The following is a 26,737-nucleotide window of genomic DNA, read 5'->3' on the forward strand; positions in this document are numbered from 1 at the left end:
GTTGCCCAGCGAGTAGTCCTGTGGCATCATCATAGCTCACAGCAACCTCACACTCCTGGGCTAAAGCGATCCTCCTGCCTCAGCCTCCCAAGTAGATGGGACTACAGGTGTGTGCACCACCACGCCCGGCTAATTTTTTCTATTTTTAGTAGAGACGGGGGTCTCACTCTTGCTCAGGCAGATCTCAAACTCCTGCTCTCAAGTGATCTTCCTGCCTTGGCCTCCCAGAGTGCTAGGATTACAGGTGTGAGCCACTGCATCTGGCCTGAAATACTCGCTTTTACGAATGTTCCATAATATATTTAACCAGTCCTCTAGTCCCCTACTATGATGTTTAGATTATTTCTGGTTATTTGCTATTATAAACAGTGCGTTAGTGAACATTTTTCTATATGTATAAAATATTTTTGCAAGTAATTTTGTAGTGTAAATTTTAAGTATTGAAATAATTAGGTCAAAGGGTATATACATTTTCAATTCCATTTAATAATACTGGGAAACTGCCCTCCAAAAACATCACACGGGTTACATTTATGTTAATAGAACATGAATGTACCTGCTTTTTCATACCCTCAGTCTTCTCAAACTTTAAACATTTTGACAATTTGATATTTATGTATATTTAAAATCATGTACTCTTTTTCTCTAAACTATTTTTTTTTTTTTTTTGAGACAGAGTTTCACTCTTTTGCCCGGGTTAGAGTGAGTGCCGTGGCGTCAGCCTAGCTCACAGCAACCTCACACTGCTGGGCTCAAGCGATCCTCCTGCCTCAGCCTCCTGAGTAGCTGGGACTACAGGCATGCGCCACCATGCCCGGCTAATTTTTTCTATATATATTTTTAGTTGTCCGATTAATTTCTTTCTATTTTTAGTAGAGACGGGGTCTCACTCTTGCTTAGGCTGGTTTCGAACTCCTGAGCTCAAACAATCCACCCGCCTCAGCCTCCCAGAGTGCTAGGATTACAGGCGTGAGCCACCGCACCCGGCCTCTCTAAACTATTTTTACAAGACTTTTGCTAATCACAAGTACTTTTTTTGGTCATACAGTCTGAAGATGAATGAGGAACTATAGTAATCTTACCTTCCTTGTCTAAAACAGATGTAGACTCAAATGATTCAGAAAAAGGTGAATAACCCACCCAAAGAAGGTATATGCAAAAGAATTTCACATAAAAAATATAATACACATGACAAAACATATTAATAACCTTAGAAATGGGGAGGTACTGTGTTTCACTATTAAATAGGAAGGCAACATGAGTTTGCCCAAGGGCACTTCACTAGGGAAGGGGGTGACCCTGGTTCTGAACCCACCCTTGGCCTCAAAGCCCAGCTCACCACCACCATACCCACCTGGCCACAAATTCCAGCCTCACTTGAGAAAACAGGCTGGAGGGTCAGCAATCTGCCTTATTTATAATACCTCCCAGGGTTGTTGGGGAGATGTTGCGATTGAGTGGATAATTAATATATGTAAATGATAAAACTTGACAGGATGGGTGTAGGAACCAAGTACAAAAGCCCGGTTTCCTCAGGTTTGTTTCCTGGCTATGCGTTTCCCACGACTCTATCACAGTGCGGGCTTAGCAGCCCCGCCAGAGCCCAGTATTTCTAACGTCTCTGGAACTTTAGGAACTGCTCAGCATCCTGGCTTCACAGCAGAACATAATATGCAACACCTCAACACCTCAACGCCAGAAACCCTAAATTACACCCTGAAGAACAGATGAGAACAAGTCCCAAAAACATAGGATTGGTGTATCCAATATTTAAACACAACAGTACATGACCCAGGTCCTCTTCCGGGGTCAGGGAGCAAAGGACTTCTGTTCTTAAGTTGGTGCAAATTCAGACAGCCTCGGCGTCTACTGAAAAGCCTTCAGCAGTTTGCAGTTGCTCCCGGGATGCAGACCAGACCTTTAACATAACCTTTAAGGCTTTGTACGATCAGAGCCCTCCATTTGTCACTTCTAGCTTCCTGCCACTTGTCATCGCATTAAACTCCAAACTTGCTGCCCCTCAGATCCTCAAACTGCTGCCTGGGATTGTCTTGAAGTCAGTTTTAGTTGATATTAAAGTAGCCACTGTAGCCTTTTTAGGCTTTGCTATTTATTTTCCATTTATTTTCAACTTATCTGTGTCTTTATATTTTGTCTGTCTCTTAGAGGCAGCCTATAGCCCCCCTTTTTTTTTTATCTACTCTGTCAATCTCTGCCTTTTTAACTGGACTGTTTAGAGACCATTAATTTTTTTTTTTTTTTTTTTTGAGACAGGGTCTCCATCTTGTTGCCCAGGCTAGAGTGCAGTGGCATCATCATAGCTCACAGCAACCTCACACTCCTGGGCTAAAGCGATCCTCCTGCCTCAGCCTCCTGAGTAGCTGGGACTATAGGCATGCGCCACCATGCCCAGCTAATTTTTAAATTTTTTTGTAGAGATGGGACCTCACTCTTGCCTAGGCTGATCTTGAATTGCTGGCCTCAAGCAGTCTTCCAGCCTCAACCTCCCAAAGTACTGGGATTACAGGCATGAGCCACCATGACTGGCCTTAGAGAACATTAACATTTAATGTAATTATTGATACGGTGGGCTTTAGGTCTACTATTTTATGTTTTCTGTTTATCCTTCTTTAAAAAAATAAGCCTTTTAACTGGATTACCTCTGTAATAACAAAAAAAAAAAAAAAAAGCTTCTCTTCCCTTTCCTGCTTTCTTTTGGATTATTAGGATATTTTATCTTTTAGATTTTTGGCTATTACTCTTTAGGTTTTCTTTTTGGTAGGTGCTCTAGGGATTAAAATAAAAGTAATTTTTTAGTTTTCTTAGAATAAAAATTATACTACTGCAAAATGTAGAAGTCTTGCAACCATATAGATCCTTTAACCCCCAACATTTATGTTATAGTTGTTAGAGATACTATATTTACATACATTAAAACCCTCACTGTTATGATTTTTGTTTTCAACAGCTGTATATGTTTTAAAGACAAGAAGAAAAAATAGTCCTTTATATTTATTCAGATATTTACCATTCCTGTTGCTCTTCCTTCATTCCCAAAGATCCAAGTTTCCTTCTGGTATCATTTCCCTTCAGCATGAAGAACTTCTTTTAGCATTTCTTGGAAATCAAGTCTGTTGGGAATAAATTCTCTTAATTTTTCTTCATCTGAGAATGGTTTTATTTCACTTTTATTCCTGACTAGGTTGCTTCTCCATAATCCTGCTTTTATTTCTGAGTGTCCTCATGGAGTTGCTTTTGCATTTTGTCTAGTTTTTAGCTGTAATCAGCGGGGGAGACTCAAATTGCTATGCCAAACTAGAACAACCAAAATGTATTTTTTATATCTGACCACGTCTATGGAAAAATATACTACTACGTTAAATATAGTAGCAATATGATATGAGCATGTTTCCAGTTGCCCAGGAATATCTTTTCCAGTAGAGACATAAGCAAATAATTGCAGATGGTGGTAAATTCAAGAAATACATTCTTTTACCCAGTTAATTAGACATCACTGATAAGCATTCTCTGACACCCCCTATGACTGGAATTATTGGAGTTCTTTTAAGCTCCTGGTAGCACCCAACACTTGCATTGTCATGGCCCTTGTTAGTCACTGTGGATTAATCTAGTCCATTCCTTATTTACTTCTGTCTCACTGGAGATTTAAACCATGAGCCTCCAGCACAGTGCCAACCTCATCCATCTCATTTACTGTTATACCCCCAGGCACACAGTAGATGCTTGATAAATATTTCCTGACAGAATGAGTAAATGTATGCTGATCCTGGCACTTTAGATCTCCCTTACCCTTCCCTCCTTTTCCCTTTACTGATAGCATTTATCACCATGCATTTATTTTTATTATTAATATTTATTTTTAGAGACAGGGTCTCTATAGCCCAGGCTGGAGTACAGTGGTGCCGTCATAGCTCACTGCAGCCTCAACTCCTGGGCTCAAACAATCCTCCTGCCTTAGATTCCCAAGTAGCTGGGACTACAGGTGTGCACCACCACCATGCCTGGCTAACTTTTTTATTTTTGTAGAGGCAGGGTCTTGCTATGTTGCGCAGGCTGCTCTCAAACTCCTGGGCTCAAGCTATCTTCCTGCCTCAGCCTCCCAAAAGTGCTTTAATTACAGATGTGAGCCACCACACCAGGCCCAGATCATTATTTATCATAATTATTGCCTATTACCAGTTTCCTTCCACCCTAATGTAAGTGCCATTAGGGTTAGGATCTTCACCTGTTTGAGATACAATGGTGTATCAAGTATCAACGGGAGACAAGCTAGCACGGTGCAACATATAAGGTACTCAGTCAGTATTCCCTGAATGAACGATTGCCAATCAGTGGTAAGCAGCCTTTCCTTACTAATATGCATGACAAACCTGTAATAATTCTTTTAACTCAGGGGAGTTTAGTACATGCTGGAAGAATCCAGGACACTGGATGTCCTCTCTGTCCCACCTGTTCTCTTGCTGCCATCCTCATCCCTGTTGTCCTCACAGCCTCCTCAGGCAGGTACTGGGATTTGCAAGACTTGGTCTGTACCAGGTGTTAGGAGCGGGGACCCACATTCCTCCTTTCTGACACCTCTGCCCTGGGACACACCACTGACAAACTTGTGGACAGGGAACTTTTATAAAGGGTAGCACCTATAATCTCACAGACACAGGGCCTTTTCACAAGCTAGCTAGACATTTTTTCACCATAGAGAGAAATGGATGAAACAAACTACAGGAAGTTTTTCTGCCTTTCTGATGACTGGATGTCCTTTTGGGTAGCGTGGGTTCTGAAATGGGACAGGTCTCGATTCAGACTCACCCTGCCACTCACCCTGTCACCCTGGACTGAGCTCATGTCTTCATCTGTAAAATGCTAATGTAGTGTCCCACCACATGGTAAGCGTAAGCATGCAATGCATGTTATCTATTTTTCTTATATAATTATGTATCTTTCTAGCCCTTTCCAACATTATTTTTAGATGTACCTAATATGGAAACTTCAATAACCTGATAATTATAAAAGGTTTTAGGTCTGGGGTTAACCCATGTTGATAACTGTTTTCGTACATCATAGTAAACATGACTGGACACATTTGTCTGTGATAACTGAACGTCCTGTAGCATATTAAGAATGATCTTCGGGTTGTTATTCTCAAGAGCAATTTTCAACGTCCAGGACTTCGACCCTAAGAACATGAGATCTTACTGTCCTGACTCCACACTCATAGCCCAGAAGTTATATTTTTTATATTTTCATATCTCATTGTTATACCTATAAAATTATTCTAATAAAAGCAGAATATGAGGGGCGCCAAATGTTTGGCTGTAACACCTCTCCACAGCCTGCTTTCTTGAAGGGTGCCCAACGTCTCAGCAACACCTGCTCCTATGCACGACTGGCACCCGTGGGCAGGGTGTGTGTGCACACATGTACCTTTTTCTGTTCTTAAGGGAAAAAAGGTACAGTCGACCGCTTGCCCACTTCAAACAGTGCAACATCTTCAGCCCTGTAGAGGAACTTGGAAGACACAACTTTACCTGAAAATGCTGCATAGCTCTTCTTAGAGCCACTGGGGCCGTGGAGAACAGTCTCAGGAGGGCGGCTCTCCCTTGGAGTTAGTAACTGGTGAACCTAGAAGGAAAACCTCCTGCTACAATAACACAGCAAGGCGATGTGATGAACACTTTTATTTACAAATATAATTAAAAGCTCTGACAGTTATCATGCTCTTCCTCGGAACCTGAAAAATGTTTTGTTTTTAAAGTGCATGCAAAAGAAGTAAAGCCTTTTTTTTTTCATCATTTTTTATTGTAAGAAAATACACAGTTTGAAAGTGTGAATAATGCAATATTTATGACCAAGATATGGGACTTAGGAAAGGGAAGGGAAATAAAGAAAAAGATCAAGATGATCTGATTGAGAGACAGCGTTGAACTCCAAATACTGAATTGGAAAAGGAGGAAGGTGGGGAGGAACAGGAGGAGGAAGTAAAAAAATTTGATCAGAGAAACAGTTAAAATACAATATGAAAATAAGTAATACCTCTCCTTAAATTCCTTCTATACACAAAATACACGATTTGCCAAAGCCCAATTTGTGCTACTGGGATTCTGTGAGCTCCTTAAGTGTATTCACATCCTCTGCAACAGCAGAAAATGATTATGATACAATCAGAATATGCTGAAGACAAGTTAAACTCTTGCCAGCAGGTTCTTAAAAATCACAAGATCTCTTCACCCCACCCACCCCACCCATCCCCAAAAAAGTAATAATATGTCACCACTGATATGTACATCACAATTAGTTTCTGTAAAATGTATCAAATTTTCAATCTTTAATAAAACTTTGTTTTTTTTTTATTCCTGATGAATAAATACCAAAAAAATAAAATAAAATAAAATAATGCAGCAGCTAGTTAAGGTGTAAGGCTGCGGATATTGTGTCTCTCTCCCCCTTGGCATTTATTATTATTTTTTTGCTTTACTTTCACAGATTGGTGGTAATGAGCGATTGCTTAAAGCGATATACATCCACTTTTTTGTTGTTGTCGTTGTTGGTTTATTGGTTTTGTTAAAACTGTCTCCAACGTTTTCACTGAAACATTTTGAATCACATCAATACTGTGACGTGTACTATGAATAGAAGAGACGGCCAGGTTGTGGCCAGCACTGAAAGTTGACACGGGGGGAGGAAAGGGGCCCCTGATGGAGTAAGAATAAACAGGCACTAGTCCGACACGATGTCAGTAAGAGTAAGAGAGAGAGAGAGTGAGAGCAACGCCCGTTAAAATGGGGAATGTGGTTTTGCAGGGTCTGAATTTTTTTCTGTTTTCCTTTTTTTTTTTTTTTTTTGTAAATGGCAAAAAATTTAATCTCATCTATAGTCCTCCTTAGGAAAATCTAATGTAACCAAATTCCCAAATCCCATTCTGAGGCTCTCCATGTCAAAAGTTTCAATCTCTCGCTCTTGCCTTTCCAGTAGGTACTTTATTCTCTCGCTGCGTTCCTTCTGAAGGGCAGCCAGCTCCTCTTCAATCTGCAAGAAGCACAACGAGCGGTTCTTAATGGAGAGCGTCTCCCAACGGGCGCCCGCGTGCACACACATCATGCACACACACGCACACGCAGGAACTAAGAGGGACCTAGACTGAGGAAGGCCAGGCGAATCCTGTGATAAACATATCTAATCCATCACATTTAAAACTTGCTCACGAGAATAAAAATGTCTGGGGCCCACCTGGGGCTGGCAATGCCATTCTAGCAAGCCAAGCAGCTGGGCTGATCTGGGTCACTGTCCTGTCTTAGCAGGAGACGGCTCAGGAGAAGCTAAAAGACACTCAAGCACAATTAGATTGTGCTGCTTTCCCATAGAGAGCCAAATGCCTCCTGGGTCATTAGTAATTTAGTTCTGGAACAGGAGCTGGGAAAATAGTCTGTTACATTGGTGTCAGGGAACTACTAGGAGAAAGTGCAAACAACTGGTTAAGCAAATAAATGCTTAACAGCTTTGAGACGCTTTATGAAAACTTTCGTACTTCATATTCCTCAGAATATCCAAAGCAATGAATATTTCAATTGGGATACTATTTATTATGCATGGCAATATCCACCTTACCTTCATTTTAATTTTTTAAAAAGTGCCCTGCTGCTGATTTCTCTTGGTTTGAAAATAGCCAGAACGCCAAATCTGCATTTGGCTTCCTCGTGCCGTGTGGCAGCCGTGCTATCAGCTCACTGTACCTTTCGCAGGTCATAACACCCCCGCCGCAACCCATGCCACTCCTCTGGCTGTGAAGGTTGAGGGTTTCCCAGCAGAGCAGCAGAAAGGCTCATGATGCAGGGTCAGAATTATGCAAGTAACTTAACCGTTTTGAGCCTCAGTGCCTTGGCCTGTAGAACGGGGATACAATGCCTACCTCTCAGGGGTGTTAGGAGCATAAAGCAGGTAGTAAGTGAAAAGTGCCTAGTTTGATCCCTCTCTAACTACAGAGGGGTCCATAAATGGCAGTTAGCGTGGCTGCTTCCCCCCACCCCCTCAGCTGAATGGGAGCCCCAGTAACGCTCTCGTACCTTCTGCTCAAGATGTGCTCTGCGCAGAGACACCCTCTGCTCTAGCTTCTGGAGCTCACGTTCGTGTTGTGCCTCTGTTTGCATCTTGATTTTGCTCTGGTAGGCATTGAGAAGCTCCATTTCCTGCTGGAGCTGTAGCCTCAAGGCCTGGCATTCTGCTTCTTGAGCCTCATCTAGCCGTAACTGTGGGCACAGAAGACACACACTGTAACGGACCCCTCGCTTACAGCCCCTGGTGACCACTGGAAGAGGCTTCCTTCGTTGGATTGAAATGGGTCCCCTCAAAAAAACAGATGACCCAGGTACATTCACAATCAGGATTCAAAAACAATAAAGTCTGTCCAATGGGCTACAAAGTACTAAAAACACATTATTTTCAGTATGGTCTGAAAGCACAGCAGCAGGTGTCAGGAAGGCTGCACATGCCAGGTATTAAGCCCCATGGGCTTTGGAGGTAGACTCCTGAGATTCCTGGGAGGATTAAATGAAAGAATTCATATAAAATCCTCAGTATAGTTCTCAATGCATACTAAGTATCCAATAAACAGTAGCTGTTATTATTTTGGTTTTGACTAGGCCATTTCCTTATTTAGATGTCTATAGCCCTAAAACCATTTAGATACTCTTAGCTCTAAAAAAAAGAATCCAATATCCATAAAACTTGAGGAATATACCACAGTACTATTATGCTCGTAGCAGTAATGTCGGCCCCTATTGTTAGCTATACAAGCTATCCTATTAGCAAGCCAATCCAAAACTCAAATGGTTCAGTCTCTTCACCGTAGAGGGTAGGTAGCTGAACTTTGTCTTATACACCAAGATACCCAGATTCTGTGTGGGGAACGGACCAAGACAAACAGCAGAAATGCCAACCTTTCAACTGGCAGAGTGGAAGGTTTTGGGCCATTAGCAGTACTATGTTTAGGGAGGATGATTCCCTTGTCCCAGGCTTGGTTTTGTCCAGATTTAGCAGGCCCTCAGTTTGACTAAGAACTATGAGATCAGAACCCTTGAATCAGACAGTTTTGTCTACCCAGAGTTTATCTGCACGTTTCCACATAGAACACTTTGCCAAAATACTTACTCTCCACCTTATGTACAATTTGTGACAATTAGTATATCTCGATATCTTGATTGAGAAATGACTTTTTGAGATGTTATTTAAATAGTTTTAGAAAGTTATTTGCATAGTCTCTTCTTTAGTACTTCTAGAGAAACATACCATAGAGATTAAAGGAACATAAAATAAATTATGTAATTATATTTCCAAGGCACCTTCTAATAATTAATCTTAACCAGCTTTTTTGAAAACCCACTAAAGAGGATAGATAGCTCTCTTCTTATTTTCCCAATGAGAAACCACGGGAGAAGAAGTGCTAGACACAGTAAACAGTTGATCTGCAGCGGGAACAGCCTCACAGGCAAATGCCAAAGGATTTACTGGCTCCCGGCAGGATTGTTATTGATTCCCTCTAGACATGGGAGGTTCCTTACCAATAAAGGAAATGAAAGTGCTGTTCTTTTCTACTTGTCTGCGTTAGTTGCTATAAGCCCTGGCCAAATGGGTGAGAGGTTCATCCTATGGTCAGTTTAGACCACTGGAAAATTTCCATTTTATTTCTGGCATTCTATTATACTGTCAGTAACTATGTCATTCTGTACCAGCGATGACTCCAAAAGCCCAGTTCTAGAAATCAGAGGCTATTCCAGTATTTGGTATTCATCACCCAAGGTCACACATACCAAACCCATTAAAAAGTTTTATAAGAGTATAGGTAAATATCATGTCTGTTTTCTGAAAGTTGCTTAACTGAAGAAAAAGATGTAACAGAGGCAGTATAATGTAGCAGTGGCCAAGCATATAGGCTTATAGGCTTCCTCCAAAATGGGATCAAATCCTAGCTCCACCACTAATTTGTTATGTGGCCCACTCCCTACCCCCAAGCCAGGGGTTGGCACACTACAGCCCATGGGCCAAATGTGGCCTGCTACCTGTTTTTATAGAGTTTTATGGGACAAAGATACACTCATTCATCTACGTATTATCTACAGCTGCTTTTGCACTACAATCCCAAAGCTGAGTAGTTGTGACACAGCCCCTAAGGTCCACAAAGCCTGATCACTATCTACTCCTTTACTGGGAAGGTTTGCCAACCCCTGCCCTAAGCAAGTGTCTTTACTTCAATAAACCTCAATTTCCTCATAGGTAAACTCGGGTTCAAACAGTAACTTCAAAGGGGTTTTACTTACAAAAACGAAATGAGATAATGCCTATAAAATACTTAAAACCGTACCTGGCACAGGGTAAGCAGTCAGTAAATGATCATAGATCATAGATCAGCTGTAATGATCATAGATACTTTTATCTTCTCCCTGCCTCAGAAGAAAGGGCATTTTTCTCCTTTTATTCAAGGACAGTCATTAATCTATATTCCTGACCCTGTTCTCTATCTTATAGAACAAGCATTCATTGCTGGGCGCGAGGCACTGTTGCAGATGCTGAGAACACCAGGATTAGCAAGACAAAAGCCCTATCAGCCTGTCCCATCAACTCTCTCTTCTCCTTACCTTTAGCCTCTCCCTGTACTCCCCTTCGGGCATTCTGATCCCACCCCTCTACTTCTGTTGCTCACAGCAAGGTCACCCATGACCACCCTGAAGTGGTCCCCTATGCTATTTGACCTCCTAGCAGTATGTGGTACTGCTGATGGCCCCTTCCTTTCTGAACTCTTTCTCTCATCTTCTGAGATACCACAGCCTCTTGGTTTTTTCCTTCCCCTCTGGCTAATTCTTTTTCCAGCTAGTCCCTATCTACTTGGGCCTTAAATATGGGTGTCCCTCAGGGCTTTGTCCTGGGTCCTCTTCTTCCTCTAACCTCTCTTCCTAAGGTAGCTCATCTATTCCAAAAGCCTCAATTACCACTTATATATATGCAAATGACTCCCACATCTATACCTCTACTTCAGACCTCCCTTTTATCCAGTCTACTAGTGACACCTTCACCTGGGCGTTTCCCAGGCCCTCACGCTCAACTTGACTAATATTAACTCATCACCTTTCCTTTCCTGCTCCCCTACCTGCTCCACTTCCTTGTTTACCACATGTGTAAGTGACACCATCTACCATTTTACTTAAACCAGAGACTGGGAGTTATCTTGAATATCTGATTCTCCACGCTCAATCTGTCACTAAGTGTTCCCAATTCTACCTCCTGCCAAACTTGGTTACTTCCCTCTTCATCCCGACTGCCCTCTCTCTGGTCTGGCCACCGCTCCCTCATGCCCAGAGTAAAAGCAACTTCATACATCATCTCCTCCCATCCGCTCTTCCCATCTCCCAGGCCATTCTTTTTAGGACAAAGACAAGAGTTCTTAACAAAGCCTGCAGGCCCCTGTGTGATGGAGCCTGTCTACCCCTCTGTCTTGTTCCCACATTAGTCACCCCCTAGTCCTCTATATTTCACATGTGATGGGTTTCTGGGAGTTCTTCAGAAGGGCCACTGTCTTCCTTGTCTTTACACACATGGTTCCTCAGCCTACATTGTGTGTCAGAGAGGCTTTCCTGACTCTCCAAACCAGGCGAGTTCTCCTGTCTTACTCTCTGTTGGCACTTTGCACTTACTCTGCCTTATATGGAATAGACTCTCTCAATGTCTGTTTCCTCCACTTTTCTACAAATTTCATGAAGACAAGATCCATGACTGTCTTATTCAGCACAGTATCCCCGGACGCCTGGGGCATTGTGCACTCAATAAATACTCGCTGGATGGACAGGTGGACGGGGGAATGCACTAGCTCTCGTCCTCAGCCTAAGAACATGTTTAAGCCTCTCCCAACTATTAGAAATCTTCCTTTAACTGTCTCCTGTTGCTACAGCTTTCGTTCTCTTCTTCCTCACTGAGGAGGATCTGGGAAAGGCAGTCTCACTTACTGTTTCTATCTCACTTTATAACCACTCTCCACTATAATGTCTCCCATTCCCACTATTCTACCGATTGTATGTGACAAGCAGTGGACAAATCCACTGCTAGATCCAATGAACACCTGAAAGTTTACACTATGATTGGTCTCTGCAACATTTGGAGTCATCAGTTAGAAACTTTTGCTCTGGCTTCTGTGGCATGCTCTCTTCTGGTCCCCTCCTGTGTCTCTGACTAGTTATCTTTGGTCTCCTTCTACTCAGCCCTCAAATGTTGGTGTCCACCAGACCCTGACCTCAGTCCCCTTCCTCTCTGATACCATCTCCTGTCCCTTGCAGATCTCACCTATTCCCAACAGCCACCGTGGCCCCCAGGTAACAATGAAGTCTAACTCTTTGTCTTTAATCCCAACATCCCTCCTGAACTGTGGTTTTTCATATCTGGACCTCTCTACCTAGATACCACGTAGCTCAAATACCATGTCTACAACTTGGTCACTTATCTTGCCAGATGTCCAAACTCATCCCTCCTTTTATTTTTCTGTCTTGGTAAAATGCTGACCTACTCCACTCTCTTGTCAAACCTACCTCTCAAATTGGTCACTGAGTTCTTCCTATTCTACCTCCTAAATATTTCTCAAATCCTTCCCCTCTTCACCATCATTTTTCCCCTCGACTATTACAGTAGCTTCCTAACAGGTCTCTTTACCTGTACTGCCAAGATCTTACAATGCAAATCTGATCTTGTTACTTTCCTTCCTAAAATGGGCTTCAGTAGTTTCCCATTGCTTACAGACAATGTCCAAACTCCTGGCTTCTGAGGCTCTGACCCCCGTCTATCCACCTCCTCTCCCTAACCTCGCATTCATACTCCCACCACAGCAGTTACTCGCTGCTGCTCAAACGTGCGATCCTCTTTTAGGCCTTTGAGTCTTTGCATATACCGTATCCCTTGCCAGGAATAACTTTTTCTCTTTTGCCTGTTGGGTCAACTATTACTCTTTAGGACACATCTCCTTGTGAAATCCTCACTGAATTACCAGGCAAGCTCCTGTCCCTAGCTTACCAAGACTGCTATGACCTCTCCATTTTGGATTCTCATAATTGTCCTTGAACTTTGGCCTCACACCAAGTTCTTTCAGTCCCCATATACACGTTTGCCATCATTTGGACCTTTGCCCACGTAGGTCCCATTTTCAAGGAACCTATTTACATCAATGGATTCCTTTAAGCCTCTTGGCTCCCTCTGGGAAGCTTTCCCTAGACACAATTAGCTGTTCCTACTTGTCCTCTCATAGCCCCCGGCGCCTCCCACTTCAAATCACTTACTATGCTTTATTATTATTGCTTAATTATCTGATTTGACTAACAAAAGTGTGAGGACAGAGACCAATTGTCTCTCTAGCTCATCCTCTCTGGGCCCAGCAGAATGCTGAACACAGATGCTCAGAAGAGTTTATTGAATGAACGTGTCTGTGTATCTGCCTTCCTCACTTGACTGTGAGCTCCTTAAGGACAAGGATCGTGTCACATTCGTTTGTGCCTGACATTAGGTGGGGGGAAGGGTAGTCAGTAAATCTTTGATGAGTGAACACATGATATCATATGCGGTATCTATCATATCTTGCCCTCCAAGTCCCTATGTGCCACAGGTCTGATTTAGCATGACATTCCTTGAGTTCCATCTTATAAGACACACTCCAGCAAGTATCCGCATTGGCGTGGCTTTATTCGGCGTCGTCATCTCCTCAGTTCCTCGGGCAGAAAAACGCCAATATCCTAAATGTGTGCAAGAATCATCTTGGGAACAAAAGGCTGGATCTTGGATTCTTGATTCCCAAAGCTCTCGAAGCCGTGGCACCAAACCTAACCACTTACCGCTTGAGAGGCCATCATTTCATTTATACTCTGTTCATACTGCTCTGCCAAAATGGCAAGTTTTCTTGTCTGCTCATCTTTCAGTGTCTTTAAGATTGTTTTGTGCTCATTCTTTGGAGTAACTTCCAACTGGTGATTCTTGAGTGCTTTATACTGTTTGGTCTGTACTTTGCAAGTGTCCTGAAACTGTTTTTTAATTTGCATTTCCATGGCCTGTGTAGAAAAAGTGACAAAGGAAACATAAAGACACGTCAGTGAACACAGAAAGCCCCTCGCTATAATGATACAATACAAGTGCTGGGATCATCGGTTTTTTGGTGAAGTGACCCACATTGCTCATCAATAAAAATGAAAATACAACACAGACAAGAGTTAACGCTACCAATACTTTTGGTTTTACACTGAATGAATAGAAGTAATTTTGAATTTACAAATGGCTTCAAGGAAGAACATGGACTATTACAAGGGATGACAACCCTACCTAGATTGTGGAATATTATGAAGCTTAGCTTATTAAAGCGTTGGCAACTATTTTCATGGTTTTCTCGTCAAAATTTTCAGTGTCTTCTATTGTTTGTTGTTTTTTTCCCTTTTATTTATTTATTTATTTTTTGCCATTTCCCCGTTTTCAAGTGAGAAAGGGGATGGCATGAGGTAAGCCAGCTCTCACTACTCTGGCTTATATCATTTTGTTATCAACTCAATAAAGGAGAACATCTGGAAAGCATTTCATATCCTAACCCATTTCCACTGGATTTTAGCATAAACTGAAAGAGGAAAGTGATTTTAGATTTTTTTTTTCCTCCACTAAGAGGCTGTGCTTGCATATAGCAGTATCAAATATGCATTTTGGCAAAGAGAAAGTGTATTACTTTAAGCCCAGAAGGCATTCCATCGGGATGCCCCATAGTCACATGTGCATTTCGTGAATACTCTGAGGACTTATGTGACTAGTTAGCTTAGGGTTTGGCTGGAAGAGCTGCATGGCCAATGTGATTGAGGTTGGCCTCATATCTCTGCCAACACTGACAATGTCCTCCCTGACACACGGCAACGGCTTAGTACATACAGCTTGGTCACTAGTGGCCAGCTAAAATTAGCTGGAGGCAGGGAAGGCCAAAGAGTTCCTCTGAACATCACTCGTGCAGGTGTAGTAAATGCCTGGCATGTGTAGATTCATTCCTGACTCTGATCACCATCACTAATAAATCACACTCTTTCCTACTGAGCTTGGATGTGGCTTTAGGGTCTTTTTCAATGCAGCAGTATTCAAGGTAGCTAATGTCAATTTAACTTTCTCATTTCCTGGGATCAGATCCATGAACCCCTATTAGTTCAATTTTGAAGAGGGCAGGTCATGAAGCGCTCAGAGAAATTGGATACCAAGACAAATTGAGACATCATGTAGTATAATGGTTTCCAAACAAGTTTTGGCATCCCCTCTTCAGGAGCTTATCAAATATAGACTCTGCGCTTTACATCTGGAGATACAGTAGGTATGGGGCCCAGAAATCTGGGATTGTGAAGAGTTGCCTCAGTGACTCTGATAATCATCCAGGTATGGAAACCACTGCTCCAGTCCAACTACGTCCAGAAGCCCAAGAAAGGGAAATATTTCTCTCTTCTTACCTTTAAGTTTTTTGGCTGTTGCCGAAGTTCCATGACATGCTTTCTGTGCAGTTCCCTTTCTCGCCTCTTATTGTACTCCAGCTGGTTTTCCAGTTCAGTCTGGTGCTGTAAACGGATCAGATCCATGCGTAGCTTCTGTAACGTGTGCAGCTGCCTGTATTCTAGCTCTCGGGTGGACTCGTCGTGCCGGATTAGCATGGCATGCTCCATCTCCTTCTGGGTCCTCTTTTTATTTAGTTCCTGCATCCAGGAACAAAAGATAAATGGAGAGATGAACGCAGATGAATTGGAGGGAATGTACAACTAAGTGAGGGATAGCAAGGGATGGCACTGCTAACTACCTCTTAATTAAACCCATTAGTGTGTGGCAGCAGGACCTAATGAGATTAGATGAACAATCCCTGGAGGTTTAGGTTCTGTTCCTGGGTCCACCACTGACAAGATGGGCATCTTCATAGCAATCACAAGTGCACTGTCTATAAAATGGGATTAATTCTACCTGATTCCCTCTTACCCACAGAGCTGCTATGAACCTTAATTAGGTGATGTGCTATGCATAGGTCTAAAGTAATGTTTCTTCAGCTAAGCCAGAGGTTCTCATTCAAATCATGTGAGGAAGCTTTTCAAACGTAAGATCCTTAAATCTCACAACCTGAAATTCTCATAACTGTCTGGGGTAGGATGCTGATGTCAATATTTTTAAAGAGTTCTCCAGGTGATTCTCATATGCAATCAGGGTTGAGACTTAAACTGAATTAAACTGGTAACATCTGCAATGTCCTTAGCTTTCTGGGAAATACCCTGTTTTTGCTCCTGTCAGAAGTAGGCCAATTATCTATTTTTTAAAACTCAGAGTTCAGCATGCTGAGAAAAAACTGATGAGCTCCCTCCTCTTTCATCTTTCCCATTAGTCTGTTCAATCATTTCTAGATCTAACCACTCTGCTTTTTCAGTTCTATTCATGTCTGTCTGTCTTTTTGTTGTTGTTCAAGGGGGAAAGGAAAGCAAACTAGAAAAAAAGGGGAAGTTGGGTAAAACTTTTCATTCACCATTTCAAGAATATTTCCTAAATGGCATTATATATATACAGATCGAACCATGTGTTCTAGGGACATAAAAATGTTTATTAAGCCATGACTTTTGTTTTCTACTTGCTAACACTTGTATAGGGAAGTTTAATAGACATTTATCGATGTATATGTTCGGCTCAAAGCTGACTTGAGTCAGAGGAAGATGGTGGCCCAACCTGGGCCTGTCTATTTTCTCTACTAAGAATTTGGACTTGGCATTCAGAACCAGTTCATCTCTGTGTGTGGCTGAAACTGAAGGGCATATAGAAACTACATACGTGGCAGTCGTTTGCTGCTATGAGGGCTGAGGATTAGAGAAAGCTGGGCTTCAGAGCAAGAAGAATAAGAAAGAAAGACAGCAGTGCAGGGAATATATCGATGCCTAAGTTCCTCACTGGTTCCTAAACCCTCCTGTAAGTCCAGCTGTACTACTGCTGTTGGGTTTTATGAGACATTCCTATAGTTCTATAGCAAATTCCCTGGTTTGGGCTTAAGCTAGCTCAAATAAATTTCAGTTAACATGCAAACAAAAGAATTTTAATTAATACAGGGAAATGTGCAAGTGAAAAAAAAGAGAAAGCAAGGTTGGAAGTGATACGTGTTATAAATGAGGTTAAGATTTTATGCTATAATATTTTTGGTGGTATTAGTATTAGTTAAAAGGTCAAGGAAAGGAGAGAGCTTTTGAGCTGGACTTTAAATTAGAACAACAGGGTGCCTCTCTTCTCTGATGGCATCCACCATGAGAGAAAATGCAAGTCATTTATATTTTCATAGAAATATCAATAACATTTGTATATTGGTGTGGCCGAGAATATCTTGCATACTTGGGCCCCCATCCATTTGAAGAGAAATCCTTTAAATAGCACAGCACCTAGTACCAGAGCACAGTCATTAATCGTTCATTTATTTATTCAACAAATATTTGTTGAGCACTTACTATGCGTTAGGCACTGTTGCAGGCACTAGGGAAAGAACAGTGAACAAGTCCACTCCCTCATGGACCTTAGTTTCTAGTGTGGAAATATCCAGAGTATCAATGCAATTTAAATTTGTTTTCAGGAATAAAAGATAATGTCCTAGAGCTTCTCTCCCCATCTCCTTCTGTGTTTTTCTTTTCCTTGTTTTATTTTTCTTGTTTACCTGGAACCATCAAATTTCTTTTAAAAATTGGTAACGGGCCCCTAGGTGGCACCAAAGGACACTGAGCCCTTCCCACAGACTAAAGCTATCCCAGACCAATGATCAAGAGAAAGCTAAGGAAAGCTCTTTAAATTAACAAAGGTTCTGTTCCTAGGTCACTACATCACTTTTGACCTTTGTGTGCCAGGAATCCCAATATTGGGCATTTAGACATCCCACACGTTCCTAAATTGAGAAGTCCAAACTGAGTCTAAGCTGCCCACAGCCTTGAAACTCATGGGGGTGGGAGGGGGGAATAAAAGACACAAAGCAAATGAACACTTTGAAAGGAGATCAAGTGCTTCTCTTCATGTGTAATGGAATGCTTCAGGATACTATCCACAGAATATCTACATCAGAATTATCTGAGTTACAAGTGATTGGTGTTTAAACAAGGTACCCAGCTAATTCTGATTTATACCAAAGTTTGAGAATCAATGGAAAAATGCTCAGGGTGTGAGTCAGTTTCAGCTCCTCCACGAACTCATTATGTATGGTTTTGGGCAAGTCTCTTAATCTACATTTTAGTTGCTTCAGGTGTAAAGTGAGGATAACAGCACCCACCATGTCAACTACCATGCTTGTGAAGATGAAATGAAAGACTATAAGAAAATGTTTCAGAATACATAAATATGTCATTATTTTTCTGTATTCAGAAATGAGTATCTGGCATATAATATCTTAAATCTAGTTTTCATAAACCATTAAAAGAGAGAAGCATGGTACTGAAATGACTTTTCTGTTACAATTGCAAGTTGTTCCCTTTAATTCGTACATCTGAGGTGCTGAAGTGTAAGATAGTAAGCTGTCTATAAAATTTAAATCATGGGGCAAATATTATTCAGCTTGCTATGAGCCAAGTGCTGTGCCTACATGATAATGTGTAATGTGCTTTCAATGTTTAAAAGTTATTTCATATATCTCATTCAATCCTAAGTGCAACCCTGGGAAGTGGTAAGACTGCAAGGATTTACCCCTTTTATATGTGATAGGCATTTGGGAATTGAGGGACTAACATAAGGTCAGACAATGTCTATAAAGCAGAACTGAGTCTAAACTCAGGTTTTCAGCTTTTGAACATTTTCCATTAAAAGATTTCCCAATAAATTACTTATATTGTCCTGTTTTTCAGTCTGTGATACAATATTCTGCAGAATTCTTCTGCTGCAGACATGGGCAATGGTTGCTTTACAAATGATGCAATCAGTTTAATACATTAGAGCAATATCATGTTCACCTTTAGCTTATAAAATTCAACAAAATGAGCAGAGCAAAGATAATATTATATATGTCCTGGAGGGAGTGTGAGGTGAGAGACATACAGCTTCCTTGCCCTCAGCCCACATCACACACTGTGAGCATCTCGCTAAGCTGGGCGTGAGCTGAGTGTTGAAACACACATACTTTTCATGCATCTAACATATTACCATACTCTGTGAAGCTACCTGCTGTATCAGATGGAGCTCCAGGTGCGTCCCCTAAAATCCCCTTCCCTGACTGTATTCTAAGCAGTTAATCTCACTCATGCCAAATTTTTATCCTCATACCCACTAAAGCTAAAAACTAGAGTAAAAACTAGAATTCAAACTTTTAAATGGAGATTCTGTCAGCCTATGACATTTAATGCTTTCTTAGTTTCAGTTCTTGGTTTCAACACTGGTCAGAAGATAGCATCTGTGTGTGGCGGTGATAGAGGAAGAGGCTCAACCCAGTTTACAGTGATCCTCTTAAATGTTTTCACTAATTAAAAGGACTGCTAATACTTAGTTTAGGCAAAGATACAGAAAAACAGGCACTCTTATGCTTTGTTGGTGGGAGTATAAACCCCTTGAGAGGGCAATTTGGCAGTATCTATGTAAAAATTTATATGTATATACTCTTTGACTCAGAAATTCCACTTCTGAGAATATATCCTACAAAAATACTTGTTTACATGTAAAAACATCTATGTACAAAGATGTTCTCCGTTGTATGGTTAGTAATATTGCAAAACTTCAACAAAATGTCTACTGAGAAGTGCCTCATTAAATAAATGATTTTATAGCCATATAACAAAATACTATTAGGTTAAAAAGAATGAGGCAGAGCTGTATATGCTCGATAGTAAATGCGGGTAAAAGTTACAGAACAATAAAGAGGACATATGTTACTTTTTGTAGGCTCAGCATTCATTTTCCTGCTTCTGTGTACAGACTCCTTTTTTGCTTTGAGAAACTACTGACTGGACTCTACCAGGAATCAGAGAGAGCGTTGAGTCAGGGTGAGACACATTACCTGATCAAGTTCTCTCTCTCCTAGAATTTGAATTTTGAACAGAAATGATACAAAGATTAAATGCAGTTGGAGGAGACACATCCAAATGGCAGTGTCTTGGGAAGTGTCCGTGAGCTCTTGCTCTCTGTCATGGAGTGGCTTTTCCAGCGTGGATCTTCATCTTTTCCGGCTTGGTTCTTCAGCTTTGTCACCTACCCCATATCCTTCCAACAAATTCCTTTTCATGCTTAAGTCAGCCAGAGTTTGTTTCTATTTCTTGCAAGTCAAATAACCCTACTGATACAAAAGTCATCTCATTTTTGTAAGGTTAAAGTCATATATAATATAAGAGCTACACGTGTGTATTTAATACATAGGAGAAAAGTATCTGTGACTATCTCAGGGTAGAGACTGGGTGGAATGGTATTATCAAAAAAGGGGAAAATGAGGTGATGTTGGTCAAATGATAAAAAGTTTCAGTTACACAAGATGAATAATTTCTGGAGATTGAATGTACTACATGGTGATGACAGTTAACAATATTGTATTGCATACTTGCAATTTGCTAAGAGGACTGATCCTAAATCTTCCTATGTCTCCTCCTTACCATGCATGCATGCACACAAATGGTAACTATGTGGAGGTGATGGATATGTCAATTAGCTTGAATATGTCGATGACTTGACAACGTATACATACATCAAAACACCAAGTTGTATACCTTAAATATGTATAATTTTTATATGTGAATGGTATCTCAATAAAGCTGTTAAGAAGAACTTTCACTACCTAGCTTTATGCTTTTCTGTATTTGTCTTTTTTCCATTTTTTTTTTTTTTTTTTTTTGAGGTCTTGCTATGTTACCCAGGCTGGACTTGAGTTCCTCGGCTCAAGCAATCCTCCTGCCTCAGCCTCCTGAGTAGTTGGGATTATAGGCGTGTGCTACCGCACCCTTCAATGTTCTTTTACTACTTTTGTAAACAGAAAAAAAAAGCTTTGGACATTTTCATGAAGGTGGCTCTAAGACTAAACAAAGGAAACTCTGGAGTCTCAAGAAAAATATCATTACAGAGTTATTCTTGGCTCAATTGGTTAGAACCTAATACTAATGAAGCCAACAAACACAGTTTTTATCCATTTTGGGGAGTAATTATCTTCTATAGCTTTTATTAATACTAATTGTCCCCTTAGCCTTAGAATTCCTCCAAGTATGTGTTATTAGAATAACAATAAAAATTGCCACATGAAAAGAATCCCAAATACCTTATTTCCGACTGGCTACTGGACTTTTTCGTTTTGATTTTTTACTTCTGCCAAACTCAATAGGTCCAGTACCGAAGTCAGTTTCTTAACCTCTCTCTAAGCTTCTCTATTTCTACCCAAAATCTACATTTCCCTGAGTCTTAAACCCTAGAAATGATTTTGATTCTATCCTCATCTTTTCTCTCATATCTTATTGTATGCCAAGTCGTATTGATTATATATTTCATCTTTTTTTTTTTTTTTTTACAGAGTCTCACTCTCTTGCCTGGGCTAGAGTGCCGTGGCATGAGCCTAGCTCACAGCAATCTCAAACTCCTGGGCTCAAGCGATCCTCCTGCCTCAGCCTCCCACGTAGCTGGGACTATAGGCACGCGCCACCATGCCTGGCTAATTTTTTCTATTTTTAGTTGTTTGGCTAATTTCTTTATAGTAGAGACGGGGTCTCGCTCTTGCTCAGGCTGGTCTCAAACTCCTGAGCTCAAGCAATCCTCCCGCCTCGGCGTCCCAGAGTGCTAGTGATTATATACTTCAAATTGAGTTCAAATTCACCTCTCTTTTGATAGTTACTACCACCAGACTAGCCATACCCTATTTTCCACCACCTGATCTTTGCCTCTAAGTCTCCTCCCTCTAATCCAGTGTTTCTCAAGTTTTTGTATTCATTATCACTCCATAAGGAATTTTTTTAAGACTTTTTCCCCTTTAATCATTCCCATCACTGAAATGTTAATACCACAAATAGATTGTGCATCTGTCTATGAACTGTGGCCCTGCAGACTGCCACAAGCTGTCAGGATATCTAAGACACCTGCCCCTGACCAGAACCCATTATTGTCCCCACTGAGAATCCATGTTCTAATCAATCTGTGTATCACTGCCAAACTGGGCTAATCTCTCAGGAGATTACCAAAAAGGAAAATTTTACCTGTATCACGGACCTAATCAAAAAAAATTCAGCAGTTTCTCCCTCTTCCAATAAGATAACACATATAAAGAGCCTGAGTCTGGCCTATAATTATATATGTTCAACAAATTTTAGTTTGCTTCACTCTCTTGTTTCTTCCTATCTTAATACGGCTCTCTAAAAAGCTTATACCAATTCACTGTTCCATTAACTCTGCTTGAAGTACTTGTTTCCCTTATGTAGGCTAACAATTTTTTTTTAATCAAAGTTTGATACTTTTACCAATGTGCTAGCTCCTTTATGAGGTTTTCTTTGATTACTCCAGGTTGCCATGACTTCCTGTTGAATTTATTATCTGCAACTGATTCCCATTCTGTATTCCTCATTTCAGTGAATGCCGTCATATCCATCCAACCTTCCAAATTAGAAACTTGGAAGTCATTTTTGACTTCCTCTTCTGAAATTCCCACATCCACTTGGTCATAATTACTGTCAGTTCTCCTTCAGAAATATCCCTGAGAGCTAATCTCCTCTCTCTGTCCACATAACATCTTCCAGGCTAGAACTAGAGAAAGTGCGTTTCGGCTGACGTCACTATACTTTGCTTCTTGCTGCTCCAGCCCATCTCTCACACTGAGATGCTAATTTTTCCAAATAATGAAATGTCTCATCATGTCACTCCCCTGCTTAAAAACCTCTGATGGCCACGCACTGTCTTCAGGCTAAAATGGAAATGCCTTGCCTGAAACAAGGCCCTTCACATTCTTCTTCCAACCACTCTTGTTCTGCGCTCCACTCCACACGCTCAGAACTCTGGTCATGCTCAACGTCTCATCAATCACTGAATCCTCCAAGCCCTTTCACGACAGTAGGCCCATGATACTTTATTTCTAGGTCTATTATTGTACCTAACATATTATGTTGAAATTAGTCTGTTACATGTCTATTTCTCCCCTTAGACTTAGGGCCACGTGAAGGCAGGGAGTATAGATGCTCAGTGGCCCTGGCACAAAAGAGGTACTCCGAGTGCTGGACAACTAAATGAATGAACTTAATTTTAGAGCATCACACTGTTATTTAAATGTTTCACGTGCAGTCACAAAACACAAGTTCTTGATGAGCAGGCTGAAAGCAAAAATTCTCTGTGCTACTTCTTTTGATTCTTTATTACATGATATGGTTTATTGCATGTGTTCAATAAAATTCTATTACATTTATTTAGAAAAAGTTGATTCCTTGTTCTGCAAATGGGCTTTCTCTCATTGATGGTAAACTCATTTCCTTACTTTTGTGTACCTACTCTGTGTCAGTCACTGTGCTAAAGGCTATAAAGGCTAAGGATATAGGAGGAATGGACAACAGACATGGTCATGACCCTCACATAGCTTTCTGTCTTCTAAGTTAATAACAACAGTTATGAACTTAATAAATACCTCCCGAATATTCTGCTGCTCCACCTCATGCCGCTTGATCATTATTTTCCGCTTGAAGAAACGACAGTTTTTGTCGTAGTACAGTCTCTGTTGAGTGAGAAGGTGGGCTTCCTCTTCGGCCTGCGTGTGCTGCAAGTTCTCTTTATGCTTGGATATCCGCTCTTGCTTTTCTTTCTTGGGTGTGCTATGATCCTCATTCATTTCCTTGAAAAGAAAAATAAAAACAAGCCGGTTGCTTATTGTAACTGCAGATTATGTTATTTCGAAAGCAAATGAAAATGTAAATACGGCAAGGCTTGGTGTTACACATCCCTCCCTCAACTTTTCTCCCCCCATTAATTGAGGCGGATACTTGTGAGTTTCCGTATCTCTTGCTTCTCACTCTCAGAAATTATCCACTCAATCAACACACACTCGCTAAGTTCCTACCGTGTGACAGGCACTGTGTAAGGCACAGCATACAATGGTGAGCAGAACATCGTATCTGAAACCATAGAGCTTTATACTATAGAATCAAAAATTAATCAAAGAACCACAGACATGAACTAAAAATTACTGTGATAACTGCTGTGAAGAGGAAGTACTTGGTCCTATAAGAACGATTAATAAAAAATATTTGACCTTGTGAACAATTAAGCTGAAATTTAAAAATTGGCAGGAGTGAACTGGTAGAAAAGGAGAAGGAAGAATACGGTGGGCAGAGAAAACAGCATGTGCAAAACCCTTAGGGTGGGGAAGGAAAAACCATGGTGTGATCCAGAACTGAAAGAAGGTCAGAGTGGCTGGTGCAGTGTGACAGGAGATGAAGGTGGCCAGACAGGCAGGACCATTGAGGCCTCATAGGCCAAGTTAGGGACAGTGACTTTTAACACTGGAAAAATGGATTTTATATATGTGGGAGTCTCATAATGAGATGTATTTTGAAAAGATTACTGGTTGCCATGTGGAGAACAGATTGGAGGAGGGAAGAGCATGTCCGTGGAGACAGCTGGAGGCTACTGCAAAGATCCAGAGGAAAAGATGATAGTTGCTTGGACAAAGGACGTGGTGAAAAGACTGAGAGAAATGGACAGATCCCAAAGACAAGAGGTGACGATGCAAATGTCACTAGTTTGAATTTCAAGAAAAAGCATTCTTCATTTAGGATTAGAGGGTAAATAAACCACCTATATTTTCAAAAGAACAAAATTCATAATTTTTCCATACATCTGGGCAAAGGGAAGAAAGCAGTGAATCAGAACAGCTAAGATGTTAATCTATGGTGAAAATAAGAAGACTACTTTTAGAGAAAGTACAGTGTACTCTGTTTGTACTGACAAGCTTGATCTGTAATATTTGGTATTGCTAACACCTATTTTACTTAATATTTTATAATGCAGACACTATACACTACTTATTTTCTCTCTTAGCCAAGAAGACTTTGTAAATCAACTTTCAACTATCCTGTTCCAGTGAAGTCATAAGTGAAATCTTTGAGTCAATAAGAGAAAGTGCCATTTCCAGCGTGGAGTAGGCTGGGATCACAACAGGAAGGCTGGGTGACTCATCTCTTTATGCTGTGACTTCACTACTAGCTTTGGCATTAACCACTAGACTACACACCCAAATTCAAATATGATCATAAAAGTTCACTCCAAAATCAAGAATAAATTATTTCTGGACCACCTATTTTTCTGTATTAGCCATACGCCTGTTATCTATCAACAGTGGGGATAATGAAGATTAATCTGTCATTCCAAAAACAATACCTTAAGTATGTCAATATCTAAATATGCATGCCACCTTAGATAGTCTGAATTAAGCTTTAATTCATAAGGAGTAATATTAGCTTTGCACAGAAAGGCTGAGTGAGGCTATCTGAAATTGGCTTTAGCCTTGATTTTCTTCATGAACATGTTGAGAGACTGAGAAGTTCAGGTCCATGGTCTTCTGTGCTCATAAATCTGAATATGGTGAACCCAAAACAGCCTTATGCCTAAGGACTAAGTGGGAACTCTCTTGAATGCTGTTCTATGGGAGAATCTTCTAAAGGTAGAGTTCATGAGATCTCCAAACATCTCAGTGTTACAAAAGCTCAAAATGGTGGCCATAATAACGTATGGCCTCCAGGGCGTGAGTGGACACATGGAGTCAGAAATAAGGAAGGTATTTAGAGCTGAGGAAATCTCAAAATTTCTTACTGAGAAATCAAGGCTATCTCTGTGATCCGGCAACCTCCCTCTATTATGATATAATAATTAGGCTCAAGCCAATAACTAAGAGAAAATGGAGAGAATGGGAACCTTCTTAGTTGGGCTATTTCTCTCTAAACCCTGGTTTTCTAGTCCTTATGGTGTCGGAGATTCTCCCCATTCCGCCAGAGAGGATAAAATACAATTTCCCGTTAGGCCCAACAATTACGAGTGGCTTACCTGGGCAGGGCAAAAGATCCTAAGAGCCAGCCCCCAACCCACTTGCTTTCACTTCCTAACTAAAAAACAACTGGAGAGGAACCTTGCTAAGTCCTGTATTGCTAACCTACAAATCAGAACATGAGCTCAAACACATGATTTCACATGTACTAAAATAATGCCTCATATTGAATTTTATTAAACCTTAACATACTTAGTAAGTCTACAAATAAGAAATCCTAAGTTTTATGAGAAGAAAAGCCTATGGAACTGTAGGCAAGTTACCTGTAAGCACTGGTAAAAGGAGAAATGAAGAAATTTGAGCTTTCAGATCAAATTGCAGTTCCTCAGGAGGACCCTCTGAGTCCATTCTAGTGGTCTTCAACCAAACATTCCAGAATCAATCATTCATTTAAAAAATATTCACATGTACTAGACACACAGACATAGTCATGAACAAAGACATGGCCTCTGATCTTATGATGCTTACCAGCTAGGAGGGTAAGTAACTCAAATAGTTATTGAATAAATGTATAGTTAAAAGCTCTAGTGTTATGAAACCAAAGATAGCTATTTTGGTCGAGGCAGTTAGAGCTGAGAAAATCTCAAAATTTCTTACTGAGAAATCAAGGCTATCTCTGTGATCCGGCAACCTCTCTCTATTATGATATAATAATTAGGCTCAAGCCAATAACTAAGAGAAAATGGAGAGAATGGGAACCTTCTTAGTTGGGCTATT

General features: G+C 40.8%; 1 protein-coding gene across 2 annotated transcripts in view; it reads right to left on the reverse strand.

Moving 5' to 3' along the window:
* Positions 1-6,319: 6,319 nt before the first annotated feature.
* The window catches only part of TAOK3 (TAO kinase 3), an 88,346-nt gene continuing 67,928 nt past the window's right edge, over positions 6,320-26,737 (reverse strand). The window contains exons 13-17 of one of the 2 annotated variants that reach the window (XM_012650192.1): positions 23,609-23,812; positions 15,504-15,743; positions 13,875-14,087; positions 8,079-8,261; positions 6,320-7,044 (exon numbers count right to left, since the gene is read on the reverse strand). In XM_012650192.1, the coding sequence (XP_012505646.1) occupies positions 6,883-7,044; positions 8,079-8,261; positions 13,875-14,087; positions 15,504-15,743; positions 23,609-23,812 (1,002 nt within the window). In that variant the 3' untranslated portion in view covers positions 6,320-6,882. The remainder of the gene's footprint in view (positions 7,045-8,078; positions 8,262-13,874; positions 14,088-15,503; positions 15,744-23,608; positions 23,813-26,737) is intronic. The other variant, XM_012650191.1, reaches the window with a different exon arrangement.

Source organism: Propithecus coquereli, unplaced genomic scaffold, assembly GCF_000956105.1.
Source record: "Propithecus coquereli isolate 6110/MARCELLA unplaced genomic scaffold, Pcoq_1.0 Scaffold314, whole genome shotgun sequence".
In the NCBI taxonomy this organism is placed as follows: Eukaryota; Metazoa; Chordata; class Mammalia; order Primates; family Indriidae; genus Propithecus; species Propithecus coquereli.